This window comes from Diachasmimorpha longicaudata, chromosome 19 (assembly GCF_034640455.1).
Source record: "Diachasmimorpha longicaudata isolate KC_UGA_2023 chromosome 19, iyDiaLong2, whole genome shotgun sequence".
NCBI classification, from domain to species: Eukaryota; Metazoa; Arthropoda; class Insecta; order Hymenoptera; family Braconidae; genus Diachasmimorpha; species Diachasmimorpha longicaudata.
In genome coordinates this window covers 2618395-2640866 of record NC_087243.1, presented here as the reverse complement: position 1 = coordinate 2640866, position 22472 = coordinate 2618395, and the positions used below count along the sequence as shown (strand labels likewise).

Sequence of the window (22472 nt, the reverse complement as noted above, 5' to 3'; positions counted from 1 at the left end):
GACGTGTGGCTCCTTCGAACTGTTTCAGGCGCCTCACCAGCACCTCCCCACATTCATCCCTTGTCCTTCAATACCTGTAAGGGATGATGGGGCAAGAAGGGGAGAAAACTCGTGCGAACATGTGAGATATCGAATTTACCGTTGTGTGAACAATTTTCTATCGATTTTTCAAATTTAACGGAAATTCTCGGGTTTATTTTAACGCGGGATTTGCCTGGGAATTTTCCCCTGCGGAGGGGGATGAAAATTCGAAGGGAGAAGATGTACAAATGGGGGAGGAACAGAAAATTTTTTGGAGAAAGAAAAATTGAAGAAAATGCGAGTTTTTTTGGGATTTTATCGAATCAAAGAAATTAGTTGCGTTAAAAATTGTTTATAAACAATTTAAAAATCGGAAAAATCGTGGAAAATTAAGGGGTTGATTCCTCAACTTCAAGGGAAAATCGTTTCCTGTTTTATTTTATTTTTGGGTCTCACTGGGAATTTTTTTTTGTGACGAGACACGAGAATTCAAAGAAAGAAATCAAAAACTTGTGAATAAAACCAGAAAATTTTTATTCAGAAGGAAAATTTGAAGGAAAAACTAATAAGTTTTGAAAATATGTTGTAAAATGAGAGTTTCCTGGGACTTTATTCAATAAAAAAAATTATTTACATTAGAAAATGTTCGTGAATAAATAAAAAATGAAAAAATCGTGAACCAACTCCTCAACTTTAACGAAAACTCATTTTCCATTTTATTTTTCAATTTCCCTGTCAATAATTTAAAAGTAACGAACCTTAAAAATTCATAAACAAATTGAACAATAGTTTACCATAAACTTCACGTCCCACAAAATCAAAAAAAAAAATCGTACGAGACAATAAAAAATAAATAAACAAATGATAAATTTTGGAAATTCCTCTACTGACCCGCACTAATCTGTTAATTCCCCACATTTTCATCCCATTAAATCAATATTAATTAACAAATCAGTAGTGGAAAAAATGTCCTGCGTCGAAAAACATTATTTAAATGTTCTCACCGTTTTTTTTATTAAAAATTCATGTTCTTACGGGTCGAGAAGGGGTTGAAAGATAAAGAATACGAGATGAATATGTAGAGGACAACCTGTTCCCCAACGGTCATTCCCACAGTCTCAAGTCACTTGTTGACAACCCAACGACCACATTTTTAACAATAACAATTTGTTCCCGAGCGTCTGGAAAAGGCCGAGAGAAATCGGTTGCTCATCGGCTCGAGATAATCGTCAAAATGACGCAATAATCGGCGAAAAAAAAAAATTGAAATTTGAATGGGGGGAACTGATGATTTAGCCACCGCTGGTGGATGAAAGGGATATCTAATGTTACCGATCCATCATCTCGTCATCGGTACCTCACACACACACACACACACCTGCGAATGAATGTGCTGAATATCCTCGGGAATTTTCTAATCGTCTTGACGTTCGCCTCCGAACAAACGCCGGCTGATTGAAAGCGGCTTTTAATTTCGAGTCTGAGAGGTGAGAGCGAAAAAATGGGGGAAATATTTGGGACAGGATTCAGGACGATTTCATACGGATCCTTAATATCGTTACGACACGGCGGAGACTGCGAGAGAAATCGATTTTTTTTTTATGGGAAAATTCGTCGACTGAAGGAGCGGAAATTGCGAATAAAATCGATTTTTTTGGTGGAAAATTCATTAATCGGGTGGAAATTGGGGGGGGGGGGGAAATTTGGGGGATTGAGATCGAATTATAAATTCCCCAAAAAACCGCAGAATTTCCAATTTCAACCCCAATTTTCCAAATTAAATTTCATCCCCCGAAAGACTCTCGCGATTTTCCTCAAAATTTCCCCTTTCCACCCCCGATTTTTCTTGAAATTACCCCTCTTCCTTCTAATGAACCTCTCACCAAGTTTATTCCCACGATTTTTCCGGAATTTTCCCCCTTCAACCCCCGATTTTCCTCGAAATTTTCCCTCCCCACGTCAACAGATTTCACTTCACCCCCAACTTACCCCTCAATTATTCCCAGAATTGTCTCCCAAAAATTCTCACACCCTCCCCCACACCTACACAACAAATAAAATGTTTGAAAGCAACAGCACATTAAGACGAAACAACAATTTCTCTCATTCAATAAACAAAACTCCTGCGCGAGTCAATAATTTTCCATCTGCCATTACGCAGATTCGGTTGTGGATAAATCACCGAGAGCTGAATAGCCCGAGTTAAAATCCACGGCTGACTGCATGTGCATTAATACACGAGGATAATTGTATGCTCGCACTTAGCGATCGATCGATACCCAGTGCCGATCGATTGGGTCGATCACGCGTGACGAAAAGAGGCGATTGGATAGGTGAGGGAGCATTAAATATCGACGAGTGAGCGAGACAGATCTTCGAATAATATTCGTAACTCCATTTCCTGACGTGTTCCTGTTGTGTATCATAAACATGTGTTGGATATCATGAATACCCAATCATCGATCGGTGTAGATTTCATATCGATTTTGTCGGAGCGTTGATTAATCCCCGTAATATTTTTAGTAAAAAGTTGGTGAAAATTTCAGAAAAATGATAATTAGAAACTTTTTTTTATTTTTAATTTAGTAACAAATGGAGCTCCTCTTTAAATGAATAATTAATCTTTCGATATAATTATATTTTTGATTGGTAATTAATTAAATGGAGGGGATAATAGTATTTTATTTTATCGAAATCGAAATGAAATTAAAATGAAAAGAGAAACAATTTCTTTTAATTGATTTATTTCAAGGAATAAAAATTAGTTAATTACGCAAAATAATAATATTCACGTTATTGTTTATAACTAAATCTTATTACTCATCACAACAAAATAAATTATTTAATAAATATTATTCTTGAACGGTAAAACAATTTAATCGAACCAGAAATAGTTCGAATGATTCGATAATAAATTTCCAAAGAATAAAAAATTATAAATAAATAATCAGATCAATTTTTAATCAATTAAACTTTAGTAAACACTCAATTGAATGCTCATAATTCATCAAATCATCAACAATTACTGATCATATTTCTTCATCAATTTTTATTTGCATCGATTTCGATAATTTCAAGTGGAAAATAATTTTTTATTCCTCAATCCCGTTAAACAAAATACTGAATATTCATTAAAATCTAGTTTTGACGGTGAGAGTAGATGTTTTATTCAAGAATTAAACAATTTCATCAATCATCAAAGACAAGTGGTTCGAATGATTTCATCACAACACCAGAATTTGAAAAAAAAAAAAACATTTTCCCCTCGCAAACCCGTCAATTAATAAGGAATTTTCGCACGGTCACTTTATCAATCTCGCTAAACTCGACTCATACGGCCTCTCGCTTATATCATCAACAATCCACTGACCCACAACATGTTATGCGTATATATACCACACCATTTAATAGAACCTGGTGCGGTATTATCGGCTCACGGCGATTCTTGCTCTCGGGACATAAAACAGACACACGTGCCCGGAACGAAAACGATCCGACTATTATCGATCGAGGGGAGTCGATCCACCTCTCAGAGAGAACGAGATGAAATCATGAAACTCAATAGTCAATAGACAAGTCAATGGACAAGTTAATTTTCCCTGTTCGGAGAGAGTGAGAGAGGAAAAATGACGAATTTAAATGGAAAAAATTATTTATTTGACGAAAAGATTGTTTTGCGGTGGGAAAAATTATTGTTGTTTGGAAATTCAATAGTTTTGATATGTGATAATTAGTTTAACGAACAGTAAATTTTTTCTGGGCTGTAGAAAATTGAAAATTGGAAAATTTTCAGGGGAATTACGAAAGAAAATTCTTTTTTAAGGGAAGAAAATTTACAGTTTCGGATCTGGGGGTTTTCTTTGACTCATGAACTCCCTCCTTTTCCCTACGAACAGTTGATTTTTCCCCAGAAATTTCTCTGGGGCATTTTCCGGAATTATTAGGGAATTTTTGTCCAAATCGTGAGCGACGTGTGAGTTCTATAATTTTCCTGAGCGTTTTCCTCTGGAAAATTCAGTTTAAAAAATTCTTAACATCCCCTTACGATCACTTATCACCTCCTTCAATACTTAACCCAATAAAAAAAACCCTCCCCCACAAATAACTAATTAAATCCCCCCCAATCCCCAAAAACAAATAATTTTCCTCAACTTAAAATTAATTTTTTAATTTTTCCGGAGGGAAAATTCAGTTTAAAAATTTCTTAACATCCCCACACCAACACTTATCACCTCCCTCAATAAAAAACCACCTCCAATTGAAAACCCCTCCCCCATAAATAACCAATTTAATTCCCCCGAGCTCCCAAATACGACCGAATGAGGTGATAAATTATTCCTCCTCTAAAAATAGTCATTTTGCATCTCGAATTTGCATTGAAACTCAACCGTTCCATTGTACCACACCACAAATACTCCATAACCAGCTTTTGAAGTATTTTTATTCGATAACTCCAGTGACCCCTGAAGAGTTATAAATTACAGGGAACACGATATTGCATTGGCTAGTACCCTGGACAACGACTATTGTCTCTCGGTTCGGAGAAAGTGTGACCCTAATAACTTCTCAACGATCAAACGAATCTCGAGTCAATTTAATTGAAGTCACCTGGTGATTAGGGGGGCGGGAGGGGGGGGGGAGGGTTGTGAGTGGACGAGGAGATGATGATGAGGAGGTGGAATTGGGTTTGAATGGTCCGGAGGCGGTGGATGAGGTTGTTGGACCCGATGACCGGTAGCGGATCGCTGGTGTCGCGACCTGGAGAACTGTCGCTGGAAGGGGGTTATGGGGGGGATAATTATTTATTTAATGAGGGGAGCACCTGGATGTGGTCAGGGGGGTCAGGGGGACAGGGAGAGAGTGGAAGATGTGAGTGAAAAGGGAAAATTTAATGGAAATTTCAGTTTTTGGGGATTTTTTGGAGGGAAAGTGGATGGGAAGATTTAATTAGGTTAATAATTAATTTGGTGGTTGGATGCGGTTGATTTAAATTTATAAATTTGTAGAGGATTGATGATGATGATTAATGGAGGCAACAAATTGAGTCAGGCGAGGGAATTAGTGAAATTAGCGAAATTTTCATGAATTTTAACAACAAAAATTTCAAAAAATTCAATCGAACGTTTTTTAATTAAAAAAAAAATTCTCCTGAATTTCCAAACCTTGTTTTCTTGAAGTATTAACTTACATTCACATAACAATAAATAATTAACCCAACAAATTGATTTAAACGACGAAATAAATAAAATTATCGAAATTTTTCTGAATTTCAACAACAAAAATTTCCAAAAATTCCATCAAACGTTTTTTAAATAAAAAAAAAATCTCTCGTACTTTCCAAACCTTTTATTCTTTAATTATTAACTTACATTCACATAACAATAAATAATTAACCCAACAAATTGATTTAAACGACGAAATAAATAAAACTATCGAAATTTTCCTGAACTTCAACAACAAAAATTTTAAAAAATTAAAAAAAAAATTCTCTTTAATTTCCAAACCTTTTATTCCTTCACGATTATTTATCCCGAATATCTCCTCTTGATTTACCGTCCATTCCCCCCAAAACATTAGTCTTTCTCAAGTGAGGGAGGTCCACTTGGCATAAAAAGGCGATATCATCTCCGTGAAAAAACACTGCCGTCAACTACTGTGCTACACAACCACAAAATTTTTTATTTGTTATTATCTCCCCCAATTTTTTACTCACTCCTCAACAATCTCGTCTTATCGTACCTCGGAGTGAGCATTAAATGGATCGAAAATGCATCGGCCGATTGTCTCGGCACTCGCTTCAAATATCTCAGCATTCCCGGGTGATACCGTGCAACAGGTACAAAATGCCTGCATTCATTTAACAACTCGTTGTTTTTTTATATCGCGTGACGTCACGCATCCGCGCACACATATTACGAGTATTAATATGTGGCAGCACGCAAAAGAGATCCTGACCCCGTGATTATTACGACATATTATTGAGGCCGATTTACGCATTGATATTCGCCATTTTAGTCGGGCATTCATTCAATTTATTTACCGCAGCATTTTTAAGTTGTAAAAATTGGTTCAGTTGAGTGCAGGAGGCGGATAAAATCAGCGAAATATTTTAATTGCACGATGGTGATGTGTGATTTGAAAATATGGGAGCGAAGGGGGTGGGGAGGATTTTTTTAAGACGAAATAGAATTATTAGGGATGAAAAATTGATAAAAAAATGAAGAAAGTTTTTTTATTTAAAGTTTTAGAGGAGTTTTGAGGAGTTTTTTATATGGGGAATATTTGGGAATTTGAAAGTTGGGGATTTGAAGGGATTTTGAGTGAAATTTTGGAATTTTTGTTCAATTTTTCCGGTAGAAAATGATGAAAATTATAAGAAGTTCTTGGGATTTTAATAATTTTCTTCTTTTTGGTGCAAAAAAAATGTAAATTCCCCGAAATTTTCCACTGGAATTTTCTTATAAACAATATAATAACAATAAACATCCCAACGAACTAAACTAAAATTTTTTAAACATTAAAATCAATTTTTTACTCCAATTTAAAAAAAAAATAGAAATCAAATTTTCAAACATTAATTCAGACACAAACAAAACTTCAATATTTCAATTGTTTAATCACCAAATTAATTAGTCCCTCTCAATTAACTTCCCAATTACCAATTATCATCTCAAACTCTCTTTTTTTGCCCCCCAAAAAAAATAGACCTGAGAACAGGTGTCCACTCCTGCCCACAAGTCCTTTCACCTCCCCCCTCCCCCCAATCGCATATCAATCGTCGAAATTTGATAATCGATCTGCGTAATTTCCACCTCGAACGACCTCACCTCGCCCTAAAATCCAATTTCCAATAATTAAATTTCCAATCTGTCAACTCATCGTCCGATGAAATTTCCTTCGATAATTTCACCGCGTCCGGCGATTGGGTGTAACCCGACAAAAAATTCCATTCCCCTTGTTTCAGTTGGACAATCACCGAGCAGATCAATGATGCATGTCAATCAAAAAAGCCACAACACGACAATTAAAAAATTAAATTAATAACCAGAGAAAGACCGAGAAATAATCGATCGGGGGCAGGTTACGCACCGAATGAGTTACGTCGGGATAATAAATCGGGTGAAATTTTGCGAGACAACAGTGAGGAGTTGAATAAAAATTATCTTCTTACTCACTATTGTGCAACAGTCGGCTCGACGCTTGGCCGACTCTCATATTCGACTGTAATACGCACCCACGTGCCCAGAGGGTCAGAAACTATCGGATAAAATGTTGCGTTGCAGAGTAACAACATTTTCAATAAAATTTTAAATCAATTTTACCGCATGGAAATAAGATAACCACAAAATAATATCATATATGCAACAAAAGAGCGTATAAACAAATTAAATTACATCTGAAATTTTTTTAATTAACAAAAATCTGTCCTGAGAAAAATAACGAGTGAAAAAAAGAAGAAAAATTTATTCCAAAAATTCCCAAAACAACATTTTCTGGTGACTCGTTGGGAATTCGTTTACTTCGGTCTATTGTTAGTTATTTCGAATAATTTATTGTTATAAAATACCGCAAACATTGTCCATATAAAAATAATTAATTAATTTTTACGTAAAAAATATTTCTTTGCGACAGAAAATTAATTTTTTGATTCGATCATTTTTATCGCTCGCTGCAGTATTTTATTTCACATTGTTATTGGGCCCTACGACATACCTGGAGGGGCCCAGGGGATTAACAGTATGAGACAAAAAAGGGGGGAGGGAGGAACTGTCGCAATTGTTGCATTTGGTGAAAGTGCGTGTCAGATACGACAGTCGCGAGACACTGAAGAGTGAAGTTGAAAAATTCAATTTAATTATGGTAATGAGGTTAAAAAATTTTTTTTGGGTCCGTCAGGACGAAATTGCTTTTCTTCGAGGAATAACTCATCGCTGGGTAACGCGCAAAATTTAAATTCTGCGAGATAGTGCCCTAAAAAAAATTGGATTCTCAAAAACAATTTGTTATCGAAAAAAAAATATTTTTCTATTAATTAACTCTTCTTTCCCCCTTTATTTTTAATTAACTGTTATCTGTGACTTTGTTCCTCGATATGGGAAGGGTAGACCCCCCTCGCGACCCTCCATAATTTTATTTAATAATTTTCGTGGGTTAATTAAGTTAGAAAATAATAATTAGTCATTTGTCTGGATAAAATGCAGTTTTTTTCTGCAAAAATTCGTTCTGGAATCGATCAATCGATTGGTAATTAAATAAACCATCTCACCGACCTTTGTTTACACTACTTAACGATCTGAGAGTTGATGTGACGCGATAAACATTTCATTCAAACTCAATTACAATTTTATTTTCATTCTCATTCGCTTAAAAAAATAATTACATTTCAATCCGAACGAAAATTAATTACGAAAAAATAATTAAATTGAACCGATCGATTCCGTATAATTAAATCAATTTAATAACAATAAGGAAGTGAATAAACAATAAATATCACTCAAATAAATAAACAATATTCCTATACAAAATATTTAATCCAAAATAATCGAAAAATTATTAAAATCGAACGCGTCATTTCTCAGAAAATAATTAAATCCCTCGACACATTAATTACGATAATTATTCATTACATTTGTTTACAATCTGTGATGACGTCAATGGGCTCCCATCGTCTCATAATGACGTCAAACGAGAATGAAAAGTCCCAACACTCGGGGAAATTTCACAGCCGCACGAGAGCGTGTGAACGTTCGATAAGATCTGGAACGTCTTCCCCGGGGAAGACGCCACCACCAGGTGACCCTTATCAGATCACCCATTAAAGGGACAACTGTATTTGTTATCGATTCTGCAAAATGCAGGAGAAAATATCCCGACGATTCGTCAGTCCCAATTTGACTTTTATTAACTCAGTGAACGGTTTTTCGTGTATTAACTATTGTTATTTGATATTGAGAGTATCTGAGAGGTTCATCGGGCCCCTGCAGATTGGACACAACCTCCTGCTGGGCCTAGTGACCCAGTTTTTATGGGATGGGACAGCCACACGCAGTTTGACATCTTGATGGGGCCCAGTGTTTTCTGATGTTTTGATGGGTTTTCTGACGTTTTTTATTTTTATTTCGGTTCTGAGGAACGATAATTTGGGTGGGGGACCACCCCCGGGGGGTGACATAATTTTAATAACAATTATCGTGATGATTATCGAACCGGTTTCATTTTTAATGTCAAACAAATCAATTTAACGTATCAAATAAAATTAAATAAATAATTCCCACTCGATTGTAAACAAATTCTAGTGAATAATCAAATAATTTTTAATTACAAAAAGTGTTTTATGAATTAATTAACACGATTATAATTTTTTTTTACGAAAAAATTTTTATTTACGAAATTTACAGAAAATTAATTTTGGGAACTCGAATTTTTGATTGGGAAGACGTTTTTGATGGGTTATATTTACATGTGTTGGTATTAATCATCGAAAATGTGAGAAAGGGTGAGTCACCCCCGCGTTGAATCCTGAAAAATGAGTTTTTCGAACGTGAGTGTCACATTTTACGGTACCATCGAATCTCTCAGGTATAAAACTCCGGGCACGTGTGCAAAAGCTTTGGTCATCTGTTCCATATCGCACATGTCCCCCTCCACGAGTCGGTCACCTGCCCGCCCTTCGACAGACCCAGGGTGAGCATTTATATCGCACGCGTTCAACCCCCAAAAGATTCATCTCCAACATATGGCCCTTTCCCGTTCCCGGAAAACTCATCTCGCTTATCTCCGGCTTGACGGCCGCCATTTTGGGTAGTTTTAATGGTTCCGTCTCTGGATTTTGGGGAGATGGATGTAGATTTGGTTTTGGGATGTGAGGATAATCCCTTGGAAGGGAAAATATTCAGAAAATACAATAGAAATTCTCGAAATATCGAAAGGATTGACATTTCTATTTTTTTTAAACTCAAAATAGACGAGCGGAATCGAGATCGAGTGCGATAATTTCGTCCCCTGAACAACTTACCTCTCAAAATATCGAAAACCAAATTTCAAAATCAAAAATTTTACGATAAAACAGATTTTCCAGAAAAAAAAGGGAATCGGTTTCAGTCGATTGGGACTAGCGATCAGTTTTTGGGGAATATCTGCGAAACGAAGGGAGATACAAAATTTTTTGTTAGGACCTTTATTATAGGGCAGAGGGAGATCTACAAAAAAGGTTCTGATGAAGTTGTCGCCATTTTCCTTAGATTCGAAGATATTCCCGGAAAACTCGGCGAAGACTTCAGTGGACTCTTTCTCCACCGAATTAAACGTCAAATATTTTTTCCTCTTTATAAACAAATTAATGCTGTCAATAATTTCCGGGTAATAAACCCCAATCATCTGAATTCATCCCCACAAAGTCCTTGAACTCATCACCAACAGCTGACGAAAATTCAAAAAGAAATCAAAATAGAATTTCGATTTAAAAAAATAAATTTCCAATTTTCCAAATAATAAATAGTGAACCGCAATTACCTCCATTCACCTCAATTCATCCGTTAAAAATAATCGTAACGAAATAATCGCACTCGCCAGCTGATGAAATCGGTGAAAAGATTCCAAAAAAATCGAATTCCCATCAAAAGAAATTTTTCCCTTTTGAAATAAAAAGTTCCGTTGACCGGAACTTGAATCGCACTATCGCGGCCATTGAAATATTTCCCCTCCCGGAACATCAACATTGATTTTTCCCGGAAGGAAAAAGGCGCCGCGATCAGCTGTCGTCATCGTAGAAAGGGAGCAGATGTCTCTGAGAAATAAAAAAAAAAAAAGACTCACATACTCGCACCTTCAGATTTTTCTCCCCTTCCCAGTGACATCAACCCCGCAGCCATCACATGCTGCCCTCCCCTGACACAATAAAAACTTATCCACAGATTTTTCTCCCCGTCAATCCGCAGGTGAATGCCCTCGGGTACTCGCCCTTAGCAGGTACAAACTTATAAACTAGCCGCGATGCAACAGGGGGATGAGGGATGCAGTGGGATTGGGGCGAGTTTCAACGCGTCTGAGAAAGGAAAAAAAAAACGTTTAATTTTCCCCCTGAGGGTTAACAAAGAAATGCGGGTAGTGTACGTTTGAGTTTTCTTCGGAAATTAACGGTTGAAAAATTCAAAAAAAGGGGGAGGGAGGGGGGTGGGGATGATGGTTGTGATCTCAATGTGAAGTAAATTTTTTTTAGGATTTAAAGAATTTTTCTGAGATTTTAAAGTGATTTCCAGGGGGAAAAGAGTTGAATTTAAGGGGAAAAGTGGGAGGGGGTGACTTAAATTCCCTGGAATTTCACACCTTCAGTTATTCGCAGGTGAAAAAAAAAACCTCTAGAATTTATCCAACGAAATATTTTATTAAACAAAAGTGTTTTGAGTCAATTAACAACCAAACCCCTTAAAAAAAAAATAGAAACAATTTTTCAGAGAAGAAAAACTGCAATTCCCTGGAATTTCACACCTTCGCAGGTGAAAAAAAATTCCTCTACAATTTAACAAATGAAATATTTCATTAAACAAAAATATTTTGAGTCAATTAACAACCAAAACCCTTCAAAAAAAAATAGAAACAATTTTTCAGAGAAGAAAAACTGCAATTGCCTGGAATTTCACACCTTCGCAGGTGAAAAAAAATTCCTCTACAATTTATCCAAAGAAATATTTCATGAAACAAAAATATTTTGAGTCAATTAAAGCCCAAAACCCTTCAAAAAAAAAATAGAAACAATTTTCCAAGGAAAAAATAACTTCAATTCCCTGGAATTTCACACCTTCGCAGGTGAAAAAAAACCCCTCCACAATTTATCAACCGAAATATTTCATTAAACAAAAGTATTTCGAGCCACTTAAAAGCCAACCCCCTCCCCAAAAAAAAAGAAACAATTTCCAAGGGACGAAAGACTTGAATGCCCTGGAATTTCATAGTCACAGTTATCCGCAGGTACATATTCGCCTGAAAGAAAAGGTAAAAAAATCACGGCAGGTACCACTCCTCGGTTACTCAACAAAGGGCTCCCCAAAACATCATCGTGCGCAAAAGAGCTCGCACGAGAGCACTAAGAAGCTGCGAGTGATTCTCTCCATCAGGAATTGTACGTTTTTAAAAACGACAAAGGAGTCTGAGGGCGAGAACGATGGCCAGGGGGATGGAGGGGAGGGGGCCCTTGGCCGCCGTTTCTATTCATGGGACCGAAGAAAGACGAAAAAAAAAAAATATGAAGCCTCGGTGCACCGTTCATTCAGGATTCAAGGAATATCCTTCCCTGGGCATTGTGCGTGCTCACCTCCATGTGCGGGTCACCTATGCGTTCAGGGGGCTCCCTTAAGGGCCGTTGGAATGTATCGGTTTGTAGATTACCCCGGGGGGGATAAAAAAAATTGGGAAAAATGAATTAAAATCGATCGCCCGAGAACTTTGGGAAATTCGAAAAAAATCATAGGGGTCGGGGTTACGTCATCTTCAGGGGGTGAGGGGTGGGGTAAAAAGGGCTATTGTTAGTCTACCTAATGCAGGGAATTAGTTTATAATTTTTTGATAATGTTAATTGCAAGAAACAACTGGATAAAATGATTTTCAGATGATTTTTAATTCCATTTTTCGATTAATTTTATTTATTTTTTCAATATCTTTACTAAATAATTTTTTTTTTCATTAAAAAAAATTGTAGACGTTCTAAACGAACCCCCAATAATTATCAAATACATCGATAAGCTCAGAAATATATCAATAACTTCAAAAATAATTCCAAAATCCCCCAAAACTCATGAAAATCACCAACAAATTTTATTTTTTTTCAATATCTTTCACTAAATAATTTTTTTTTCATTAAAAAAAATTGTAGACGTTCTAAACGAACCTTAGATAATTATCAAATACATCGATAATCTCAAAAATATATCGATAACTTCAAAAATAATTCCAAAATCCCCCAAAACTCCTGAAAATCACCACAACCGTTGACAGGACTCAAAAAAATACTAAAAATCGTCAATTTCGAGAACAATTTCCGCGATAAAAATCTAGAATGTTAATCTTCAAGATAAATGACTCGATGATTCATCAGATAAACCCGTAGATAATACCCAGGGCTAAAATCAAATATTTTAACGGTAATTTCCTGAATGACTATTTTTCCGATTATTCATCTTTGGGCCCAAAGGTCTGAGTCCCAAGGTCGCTCCTGTTATTCTAGTGACGCACCTGCAATTGAGTATCTATTTCGCCATGAATGACTACCAACCAACCCCCCCTTCCCCCTCTTTGAACACCATTGACACTAAAAATTTGAGTTTTACCCTGAACCGCGGGTCGTAGGCCAATTCGTTGCGCCGACTCTGAGCCCAAAACGTTCCCTTTGTTCCTCCAAAAATTTTCTTTTTTTATTTATTCCATTTGTTTCTTTATAAATCTTCCGCAACGACCGGAAAACCTTTTCCCGAATTTTTTCCTGGCCCAGGAGCCACCGGAAAAGATCTCCGAGCGTTGAAACCGCAGGAGACGTCACCACAAACTTTTCATAATTTTTTTGATTTTCATTTTGTATTTTCTGTTTAAAAATCCCCGGAATTTTTTATTTTTTTAACGTGTGGTATCGTCGAGATATGAGACTCATTATAAATAATATAAATTATATTATTGTGGGTGAATTACTCGGGATATAAATGTTATTAACAATTTTAGAGACAAAATCGTGAGAAATGAAAATCGTTTAATTATAATTATCAATCGGCCTTTGGGGGATTAAAATATTTCCTGGTCTCATCTGATAGTTACATACCTTATATAACATTCGATCTTCATAATTTATTTATAACAAAATTTTTTATAAATAAAACAATCAACGATGAATCACAACCAAAGACGACATCGATCGATCGAACGACTTCCGACGCCATAAAATTCCTCCGAAAAATCCCCAATTATTAACAATCCAATTCCACCCCTCCCGCCATAAATTTCCAACCCCCCCGAGCCCCAATCAATCCCTTTCCCCAATCAACCTGGGGAAAATCAGATTAAAACACGTCACAGCACTTCCAAAAATACCTGAACCCAACAAAAGATTTTCGTACCTGCGGAGGATGACGATGAGCCCTGACGGGGACAGTCCTCACCCCAGGTACATTTGTTGATCCTACCATTCATCCCTGTATTACCAAACACCCCACAACCCCCCTCCCTCCCTCCCCCCACCCGCCAAAAAATAAAGTGTCGGTGAAAATTGAAAAAAAACGCGCGATATCTCGTGCCAATAGAAATCAGATAATTTTTCCAATCAACGATAACCCAAAATTACTGCAAACAGATTAGAATTTGGACCTGGGGACGTCCTAACGGTCATCGTCAAACGTCGTCACGTGGATAAGACTAAATTATCAACGAGATAAACAAGCGAAACGTGCACTCGGAGGTGATTGTTTATCTCGTTGAAATAATCTGCTCTACAGCAGTAGATAATTCAAGCAGTGGAATGTCTGACGGCACGTGCTGTTCGTCAGACGTTATTGAGACGTATCAAATTACTCATTTTGCAGAGGAGAATTTTTTCTTTATCTCAAAAATATTTTTTTTTCACTCGGTTTTTATTTTCAAGAGGTGATGACGAGAGTTGTTTAGTCCACGTTTTTTTATTTGAAATATTATGTTGGGGTGGGGAGGGGTGGGAGAGGGGTATTGGGATGATAAAGTCCTAAACAATCGATGAGTCAAAGACCTGTCAATAGCTGGAGATGTCAGTATTTACAGCAGCAGAAGAATTTGTCTTTGGAGATGTGAGTCATTCTGACGTTGTCAGAGTGACAGTGGAGGCTGATTCATTCGGAATGAGGGGGGGTTGGGGTGGGGGGAGGGTATGGAAAATTATGGGGTTTAGAGAGAGATTGAGGGTGTTAATTTTAGGAATTTTTTGGGTGTGAAAAAATTGTTTTGAAGACGAATTTTGAGAGATTTTTGAGAATTTCAATTGTAGAAGTTTTAAAATTTGTGGAATTATTGTTATAAATTATTGTAGCGGTTTCTGGGGAGTGTTTAAATCGATGTAATGATTGGATGATCCCCAACTGAACATTTTCCCTCCCCCAAAATTTTTTCCCCCAAAAAATTCCCCAAATTTCCCCCAAAAAAAAATCGAATTTCAATTTTCAGCAAAAAATATCCCCCACAACCTCCTCCCCCTAATTAATAATCAACGATGACTCATTCCTAATTTATAAAAAGTCATTCCACACTCGAATAACAACCCCCCCCCCCTTGACAGTCGCCAAAAACGATGACAACTCCTCTCAATCCTTTAGTAGCAAAATGAAATCCGATAGTTTCTCTCCGTCAAAAAGTTCTCGACTTACATTTACGGCTCCCTGCAACCGATCCACCACATCACCTCCTGTTACCGATGTTCACCTCGATTTAATCTGCCCCCCCCCCCTCCCCCCTCCCCCTCCCACCTGGGGAACCATCAAAGCGGTGCACATGCCCAGAGGGATGAGAGAGAGAAGAAAAAAAAAATAAAGAGAACAAACTGAATGGTATAAAACATACATATTTAGGGGAGGGCAAAATGGGTCCATGAACTAGTCTCGGTGGGGCCCGGGTCCGGGGCATATGGTAGCGGGGGATAAAACATCGGAGTGGTAATAGCCAGGTGTTTTCGAAAGGTTCTCCATCCTCTTTTCCTTCTGTCCTTCTTGTTCTCTCGTTCATTTTTCTTTTCTACCTCTTGAACAGACAAAAAAATGTAAACCAGCTTCCTTCCGAAGGGGAGTACTACCGGTGGACGTAATAAATACAAAAATATTATTTTAAAATGTTTTAATGTTTGTTGGGTGAATATAAACATTTTTGAGAGGAAAAAATTGAAACTTTTTACGTTTTTAATTATTAAAATGAGGATAAAAACATTTTTTTGGTGAGGAAATTGTTTTAGAAAAACGATTTAAGGGCGAAGAGATCGTATTTTGTTTAATTATTATTTTATTTTATTATTTAATATTTTTTTAGTGCTTGAAAACTATTTTTTAATGAATTAAAAATCATTTTTAGTCACTGAATATTTTTTATAAATTGAAATGAAGATTTAAAGATTGAAAATCTTTGAATTATAGTTTTTGTTATATTAATTTATACAAAAATATTATTTTTAAATAGTTTAATGTTTATTGCCTCAATAGCAATATTTTTCACGGTATTAATTATTAAAATGAAGATAAAAACATTTTTTAGTGAAAAAATTAATTCAGATGAACAATTTAAGGGCAAAGTGACCATATTATTATTTTATTTTATTATTTTATTGGATATTATACAATTTTATATTGTTGTAATACTTACAAACTATTTTCAATCGATTAAAAAATAATTTCCACTCACTAAATATTTTTTATAAATCAAAATGAACAAATTAAAGACTGAAAAACCTTGAATTTCACATTTTTTAAAATAATTTCCTCAAAAATGTAATTAATTTCAAAAAAATCTTGGGTAAAATCTACTTTCCAGTAAAACCATTTCAATTTAACATAATTAATTACACCCTGACGCCTCTCGTCCTCAACAAATAATTAAAAAAAAACCACAATATAAATAATTATTTTACCACCAAAAATTAACCCATCACCCAATATTTTCGATCGAACGACACCTGATTGGTGGCGCCCTCTCGCGCCCCCCTCAGTACTAAATTCCGGGCCTCTGGTCCTCACATACCCCAGTGATTCTTAACTCCATCAGATAAACCACCGGACAAGTCAGAACAAGAACGATTGTCAAAGAAAAAAAAAATATTTCTCCGTTTACTCCCGAGCGAGATTAATGACAGAATTATATTAATAAAATACTCCGCGATGGCAACGACATTATACCCCGGGGATTTATTCAACGGACACCGAGTGATCCTTATCCCGTGAATGAAACGAAACTCAACGAACCTGCCGCACATCAACCCTTATTTTTATTTATTTTATTTTACAATTTTGGGGCGCACGAAACCGACCGAATGTGAATTCAAGAGGTACAAGAATACCTGGTGCACTGCGCCGAGCACTTCCCGAGTTAAAACTGGTCTAGGCCTCGATTTTGATACCTGAAGGATTGAATGATAATAACAATGGTACCCGAGCCCTTTCCCATCCTTTTTTTTATTTTTTTTAATGATTTTGGGGGTAAGTGCGAGGTAACGTGCCCGCAGGGTTTTGTTGTGCTCCTCAAAGAATTTATTATTATTTTTTTTTGACGGGGTGCGCACTGGAAAAACCGGGTACGAGCGAGCAGGTCTGTCAAGTTGAGTCAACTTGGCACATGCCACTAAAATTCAGTAAAATATGGGGTAAAAAAATGGTGGATCTGGTAATTTAGTCGACGGAAAGAAGAAGAAATGGGGAGGGAATTATTTTTAGGCGAACGGTTTTGGTTTCGGTGAAAGGGGGAATTTTCCGTGAATGTTCCACTTCTCCCTGACTTTCCCTGATTTTTCCAGATTTTTTAATTAAAAAAATGGCAGAAATCGTCAATTTTTCAATAAAATTATTTCAAATTTCACTAGAAATGAATTAAAATAGAATTTTTAGTGATATTTTATCGAAATTCCCAGCGAAAATTTTAAAAACTATATTCACTGAATTATCTATCAACATTTACAAACTTTAGCCCCTAAACTTAATAAACAAATTCATTAAACCCTCAATTAATTCCATAAATTAATTATTTACGAATTTTCACTTGAAAATCTTCAAATAAAACTGACCCTATAAATTAATTTATTTAAAAACACTTAACAATTAACAAAAATACAACCAACAGCCCCTTATCCCATCAATTCCTCCAAAAACAACCCCTCCACAATTATAACAACAATAAAATCCTTAAAAAACAATTAAATTTCCCAAAAAATTAATTTTTCATCTTTTCGTCTCTAAATTTCCCCACAAAAATTTCCCCAACTGACCCTGAACTTTCGACTTCCCCGATAACACCATCCAACCGTCCAAACAACCCCCCTCCCCCCCGATTTCGAGTAATTCGTGTGCCCCGGGGCGTCTCCATTGAATTCCGCACCCGAAACTCCCCGGAATCCACTCGAATCCACGACAATTCTCCCACCGAATTCAATTAAATTAACAACAGTAACAACGACGACTGAAAACTCAACGAGCCGTAAAAAATTCTCAACATGAACAATTTTTTTATTATTTTCTAACTCACCCCTTTCTCCCGCTGATCATTAAGACGTAAAATTTCCACGTCATTCATTACCGGGGGGAACAAAACGACAATAAAGGAGCGAAGAGTGTACCCAATTCGCTGAAAGGGTAGGAGTTAGATTTATAAGCCCGAAGGGGTCTTTCATCCGCACTATAAACGTATACATGTGCATATATGTGTGCGTATAACTGCGCAGCACGCGTGGGCGATGCTATGGCACGCGACAAGACCGTTACGATCATAAAAATGGTGAGGGGTGAGCGATTGAAGGGGGAGAGGTATCTGGCGATTGGTCGGGGTCAATTCAATTCAGCAAACACGAGAATTCCGAATTTTTTCTAATTTAAAGTCAATTTTGACGAACAATCATCACAATTCGGATTAAAAAATTTTTTTTTTGCAATAAATTGATCAGTCAATTGATATTTTGAATTATTTAAAAACAATCGAGAGGAAAAATTGACTTTTAGATTTTTAAAAACTCATTTTCAACGTTCGATTGCACTCAATAGAAGAAAATATAAACAAAAAATAAATAACAAATGGAAAATTCATCAGAAACAATTTTTTTTCGTCAAAAAAAAGTGGAAATTGTTGTAACAATCGATTTCTCATTGACATCAGTAAAAGAACTTGAAAATTCGATTAATAAAAAATCGATTTTTAATCGAAAAGTTGAAACTTTTAATTATTTCAAAGAAATCTAAAGAAAAAATTGATTTTTCAATTTTTTAAAACTCATTTTCAACATTCAATCGCCCCCAATACAACAAAATATAAACAATAACTCCAAATCCACCATAAAACTCCCCAAAAAACCTCTAAATTATTATTAAAAATCAGTCTGCCACTGACACCACTGAAACCCCTAAAAAATTCACCTCGAAAAACGTAAAAAAATTCCCTAAAAACCATAAAGAAGGTGAGGGTTCTCCCCAGCATCTGCCCCATCCAACCCATAACAATTGAAAACGTCGTAGCTAAAAGCAAACGGTACAAAACACATGAAGCCCCAGGTACCCGGCGACCGAGACCGTTTCGGAATAAGGGAGTGGTATGAAGTGAAAATACGTGTAGTAGTGGGGGATTACGAGGCGCACGACTTGACGGGGGTAACAGATGCTCGTGACGTGATTGGCGGACGGCTTGCGACGGTTCCCGTACCATTGGAGGTTAACGGGGGCCCTGTGGGCCTGCATTGGACGCGCAGCACGTGCGGGCCACCTGCAAGTGACGCTGGTGGGGACGAATGGTTATAAATGCGAGGGAGCGTCCTGGTGCCAGTCAGAGACCGGCTAGCAGCCGACACTAGCGCATTAAACCTTTCCACCACCTCCGCTCCTCGACTCTTTAAAATTCCGTTCTCCCCGACGAATCGTGTGAACGTTAACCGAGAAGTCCTCGAGGTGCGATTAACCGAGTTAATCATAAACAATTAAATGTTTATCGAAGTGACAGTGAATTATTAAAAAATTGTGAACAAGTAAAAACAAATTTTGGATTTTATTACTTTTGAGTGAAGTGAGTACGCAGATATCTGTTGTCTCCCGATACCCAGGATTACGGTGGGACAACTGCTGTCGTACAGAGTTTTAAATAAATAATAAACCTGCGATAATGTTCGTCGACGAGATGCCACGAAGCTTCGTCAAGAAGAACAACAGCTACAGCCACTGTCCCCTGAAGAAGAGGCCAGTGCAGCTGACGGTGTACGACGACGTCGCGGAATCAGTAAAAGGTAATTATCACCGACCCTAACGAGCCCCAAACCCGTCGACTCCGTCGATAATCGACGAATCTCCCCCCTCGAACCGCGAGAAACACCGAAGTCGTCAAGTCCTCACTCAAAATCTTTTATTCCTCTGCTTCCAGACGAGATAATCGACGTCGTCACCGACGACATTCCCGAACCGGAGAACCTCAGCACGAAACCGGAGGATCTCAGTAAATCAGCTCCAAAGCGTCGATCAGCCTCACGTTCCCCGTCGCCAGTACCTCACAAGCACATTCACGTCGACCAGGAAATTCCGTCGTCATCGTCGGCGTCAATCTACCCACCGCGACCGACGACGCCGCCCGTCGGTATCGCTCCGGTTCATCCGCTAGTGAAGAAGGAACGAGTGGAGGTGATTCAGCACGACGGGGCAGTGCCAACGGGTGCGATGCACTTGATGGGGTCGAAACCACCCTTAGGTCCACTCAACCTTAACACCCCAGTGGAGCCAGTGGCACATTATGCCACCCCAGCGTGGACGCGGACAGCGCCGATGTATCCGCCGCACTATTTACCGTATCCTTCCTATCGTTTCCATCATCCTGGTGCTGAGCTGTACCCATCCTACCCCCTGCCAGCCTATCCTCACTCCCCAGATCACCCCGCGTCATCGCCACCCCCAATGCAGCACTCAGCCCTCACCTGTCCGACGATCCAACGTCCAATAGCCAGGAGTTATGCGCACTGGGCAGCTTCGAGTCCAGATCACTGTGGGCTATCGCCAACGAGCTCCGTGGGGTATTCATCCCTTCGTTCACCACCCCCAGTCACCCCAGAGGATCTGTCATCACCCGGAAGTGACAGCGGACGATCGTCAGCTGGCAGCACATCAGCCGGATCCACGATCTTGATGAAAATTGAGAACAATACGAGCCCCATCACCAACAGCTCCACCAATCAGACGACAGCATCACCCAGGTACCAGTGCCCGGACTGCGGTAAATCATACTCCACGTACTCGGGTCTGTCCAAGCATCAGCAGTTTCACTGCGCCGCCGCTGAGGGACAGACGAAGAAGTCATTCTCCTGCAAGTACTGCGAGAAAATTTACGTCAGTCTGGGTGCGTTGAAGATGCACATCAGGACTCATACGCTACCCTGCAAGTGCCATCTCTGTGGTAAGGCATTCTCAAGGCCTTGGCTACTCCAAGGACACATCAGGACACATACTGGGGAGAAACCCTTCAGCTGTCAACATTGTAATCGAGCTTTTGCTGACAGGAGCAACCTCAGGGCACATCTCCAGACTCACAGCGATGTCAAGAAGTACTCCTGCACTTCATGCAGCAAAACGTTCAGCAGAATGTCGTTGCTTACGAAACATCAGGAGGGCGGATGTCCTGGTATGAATGTTCCCATTGGTTATGGATGTTAAGTCGCGATATTTTCGTCCTGAAGTGCCTTAACGTGGAATTTCACGATAGACTGAATTTACGAGGAGTACAAATATTAATATATTTTATATTTTTTATTGTAAATGCCACTGGGTAAATGGGAAAATCGAGATTTTCTTTGTTGGGAGCAGATGGGGGTTGTACTTAGTCGAGGGATTTTTTTTTTTTTATTTAAAATTGAATTTTTTAAGGGAAAATTTTACCACCGCAGGACGCGGTACCGTGAAACCTTTAGTGCCATGAGTTGAGGTCTTATGTCAGTTCCATTCCTTTTGCTTATTAATTTATGTTAATTGTAACGTCGGTTAAGTTGCGGCGGTGAGGGTAGTGGGGTGAAATGTATATAATATTTCGTAGAAAGCACGAGCCGCATGGGATTATCGATTGCTGGGGAGGAAATTATTCACTTTTGATTGAGTTACTCGAACATACTAGTCATTGTACATAAACACAAAGATTAAGGAGTGTGTGTTTGGCGTGTGTGCGCAGGGAAAGTTAAGGGGAGTCAGTAAAGTGGTTAATTGGAGGGCTCATTAGCGGGGGGGATACGATTTTTCAGAGAAATATTGCGCGGACTCAGGGCGAGTACCACTATAATTTTTATATAAGAGTTTTTTTGTAAAGAAAGTAAATATCAACTGGCAGCGACAGAGGATGTGTTCTATATATTAAATATTTTATACGAAATAAATAATTTTCAATTGAATTTGTTAAGTGTTATTTTGAGTGAGTTGTCCTGGTACCCTATTTTCGGATGTGTCGATTTTTCGAGTGGTGTTTTGACATGTGTGAGGGGGTGATACAATGGAGGTTTTGGCAGGAGGAGAACAGCATCTGGTGGTTGATAGGTTCGATCGATTGATCAGAAGTTCGATGAGAATTTTTTTAATTTATTTAAAAGGGTGAAAACTCGTATTTATTTATATTCTCTTCACTTTATATTTTATATTAATTATTATCGAGTGTTTAAAATTTTTTAATTAATATTTTTTAGATATTTACATATCTCTCAACATAATCGATAACAATTCGTAATTTTTTTTCAATAATTTCTCCTGTTA

The 22472-nt window shown here is 37.6% G+C and overlaps 2 protein-coding genes across 6 annotated transcripts in view; both read left to right on the top strand.

Moving 5' to 3' along the window:
• The window catches only part of LOC135171334 (uncharacterized), a 140314-nt gene that overhangs the window by 40160 nt on the left and 77682 nt on the right, over positions 1-22472 (top strand). The gene's annotated exons all lie outside the window — the stretch shown is intronic.
• Positions 18731-22222, top strand: LOC135171190 (zinc finger protein SNAI1-like). Its single transcript, XM_064137573.1, has 2 exons — positions 18731-19981; positions 20116-22222. The coding sequence occupies exons 1-2, from the start codon at positions 19861-19863 to the stop codon at positions 21390-21392; spliced, it is 1398 nt and encodes a 465-aa protein (XP_063993643.1). The 5' UTR covers positions 18731-19860; the 3' UTR covers positions 21393-22222.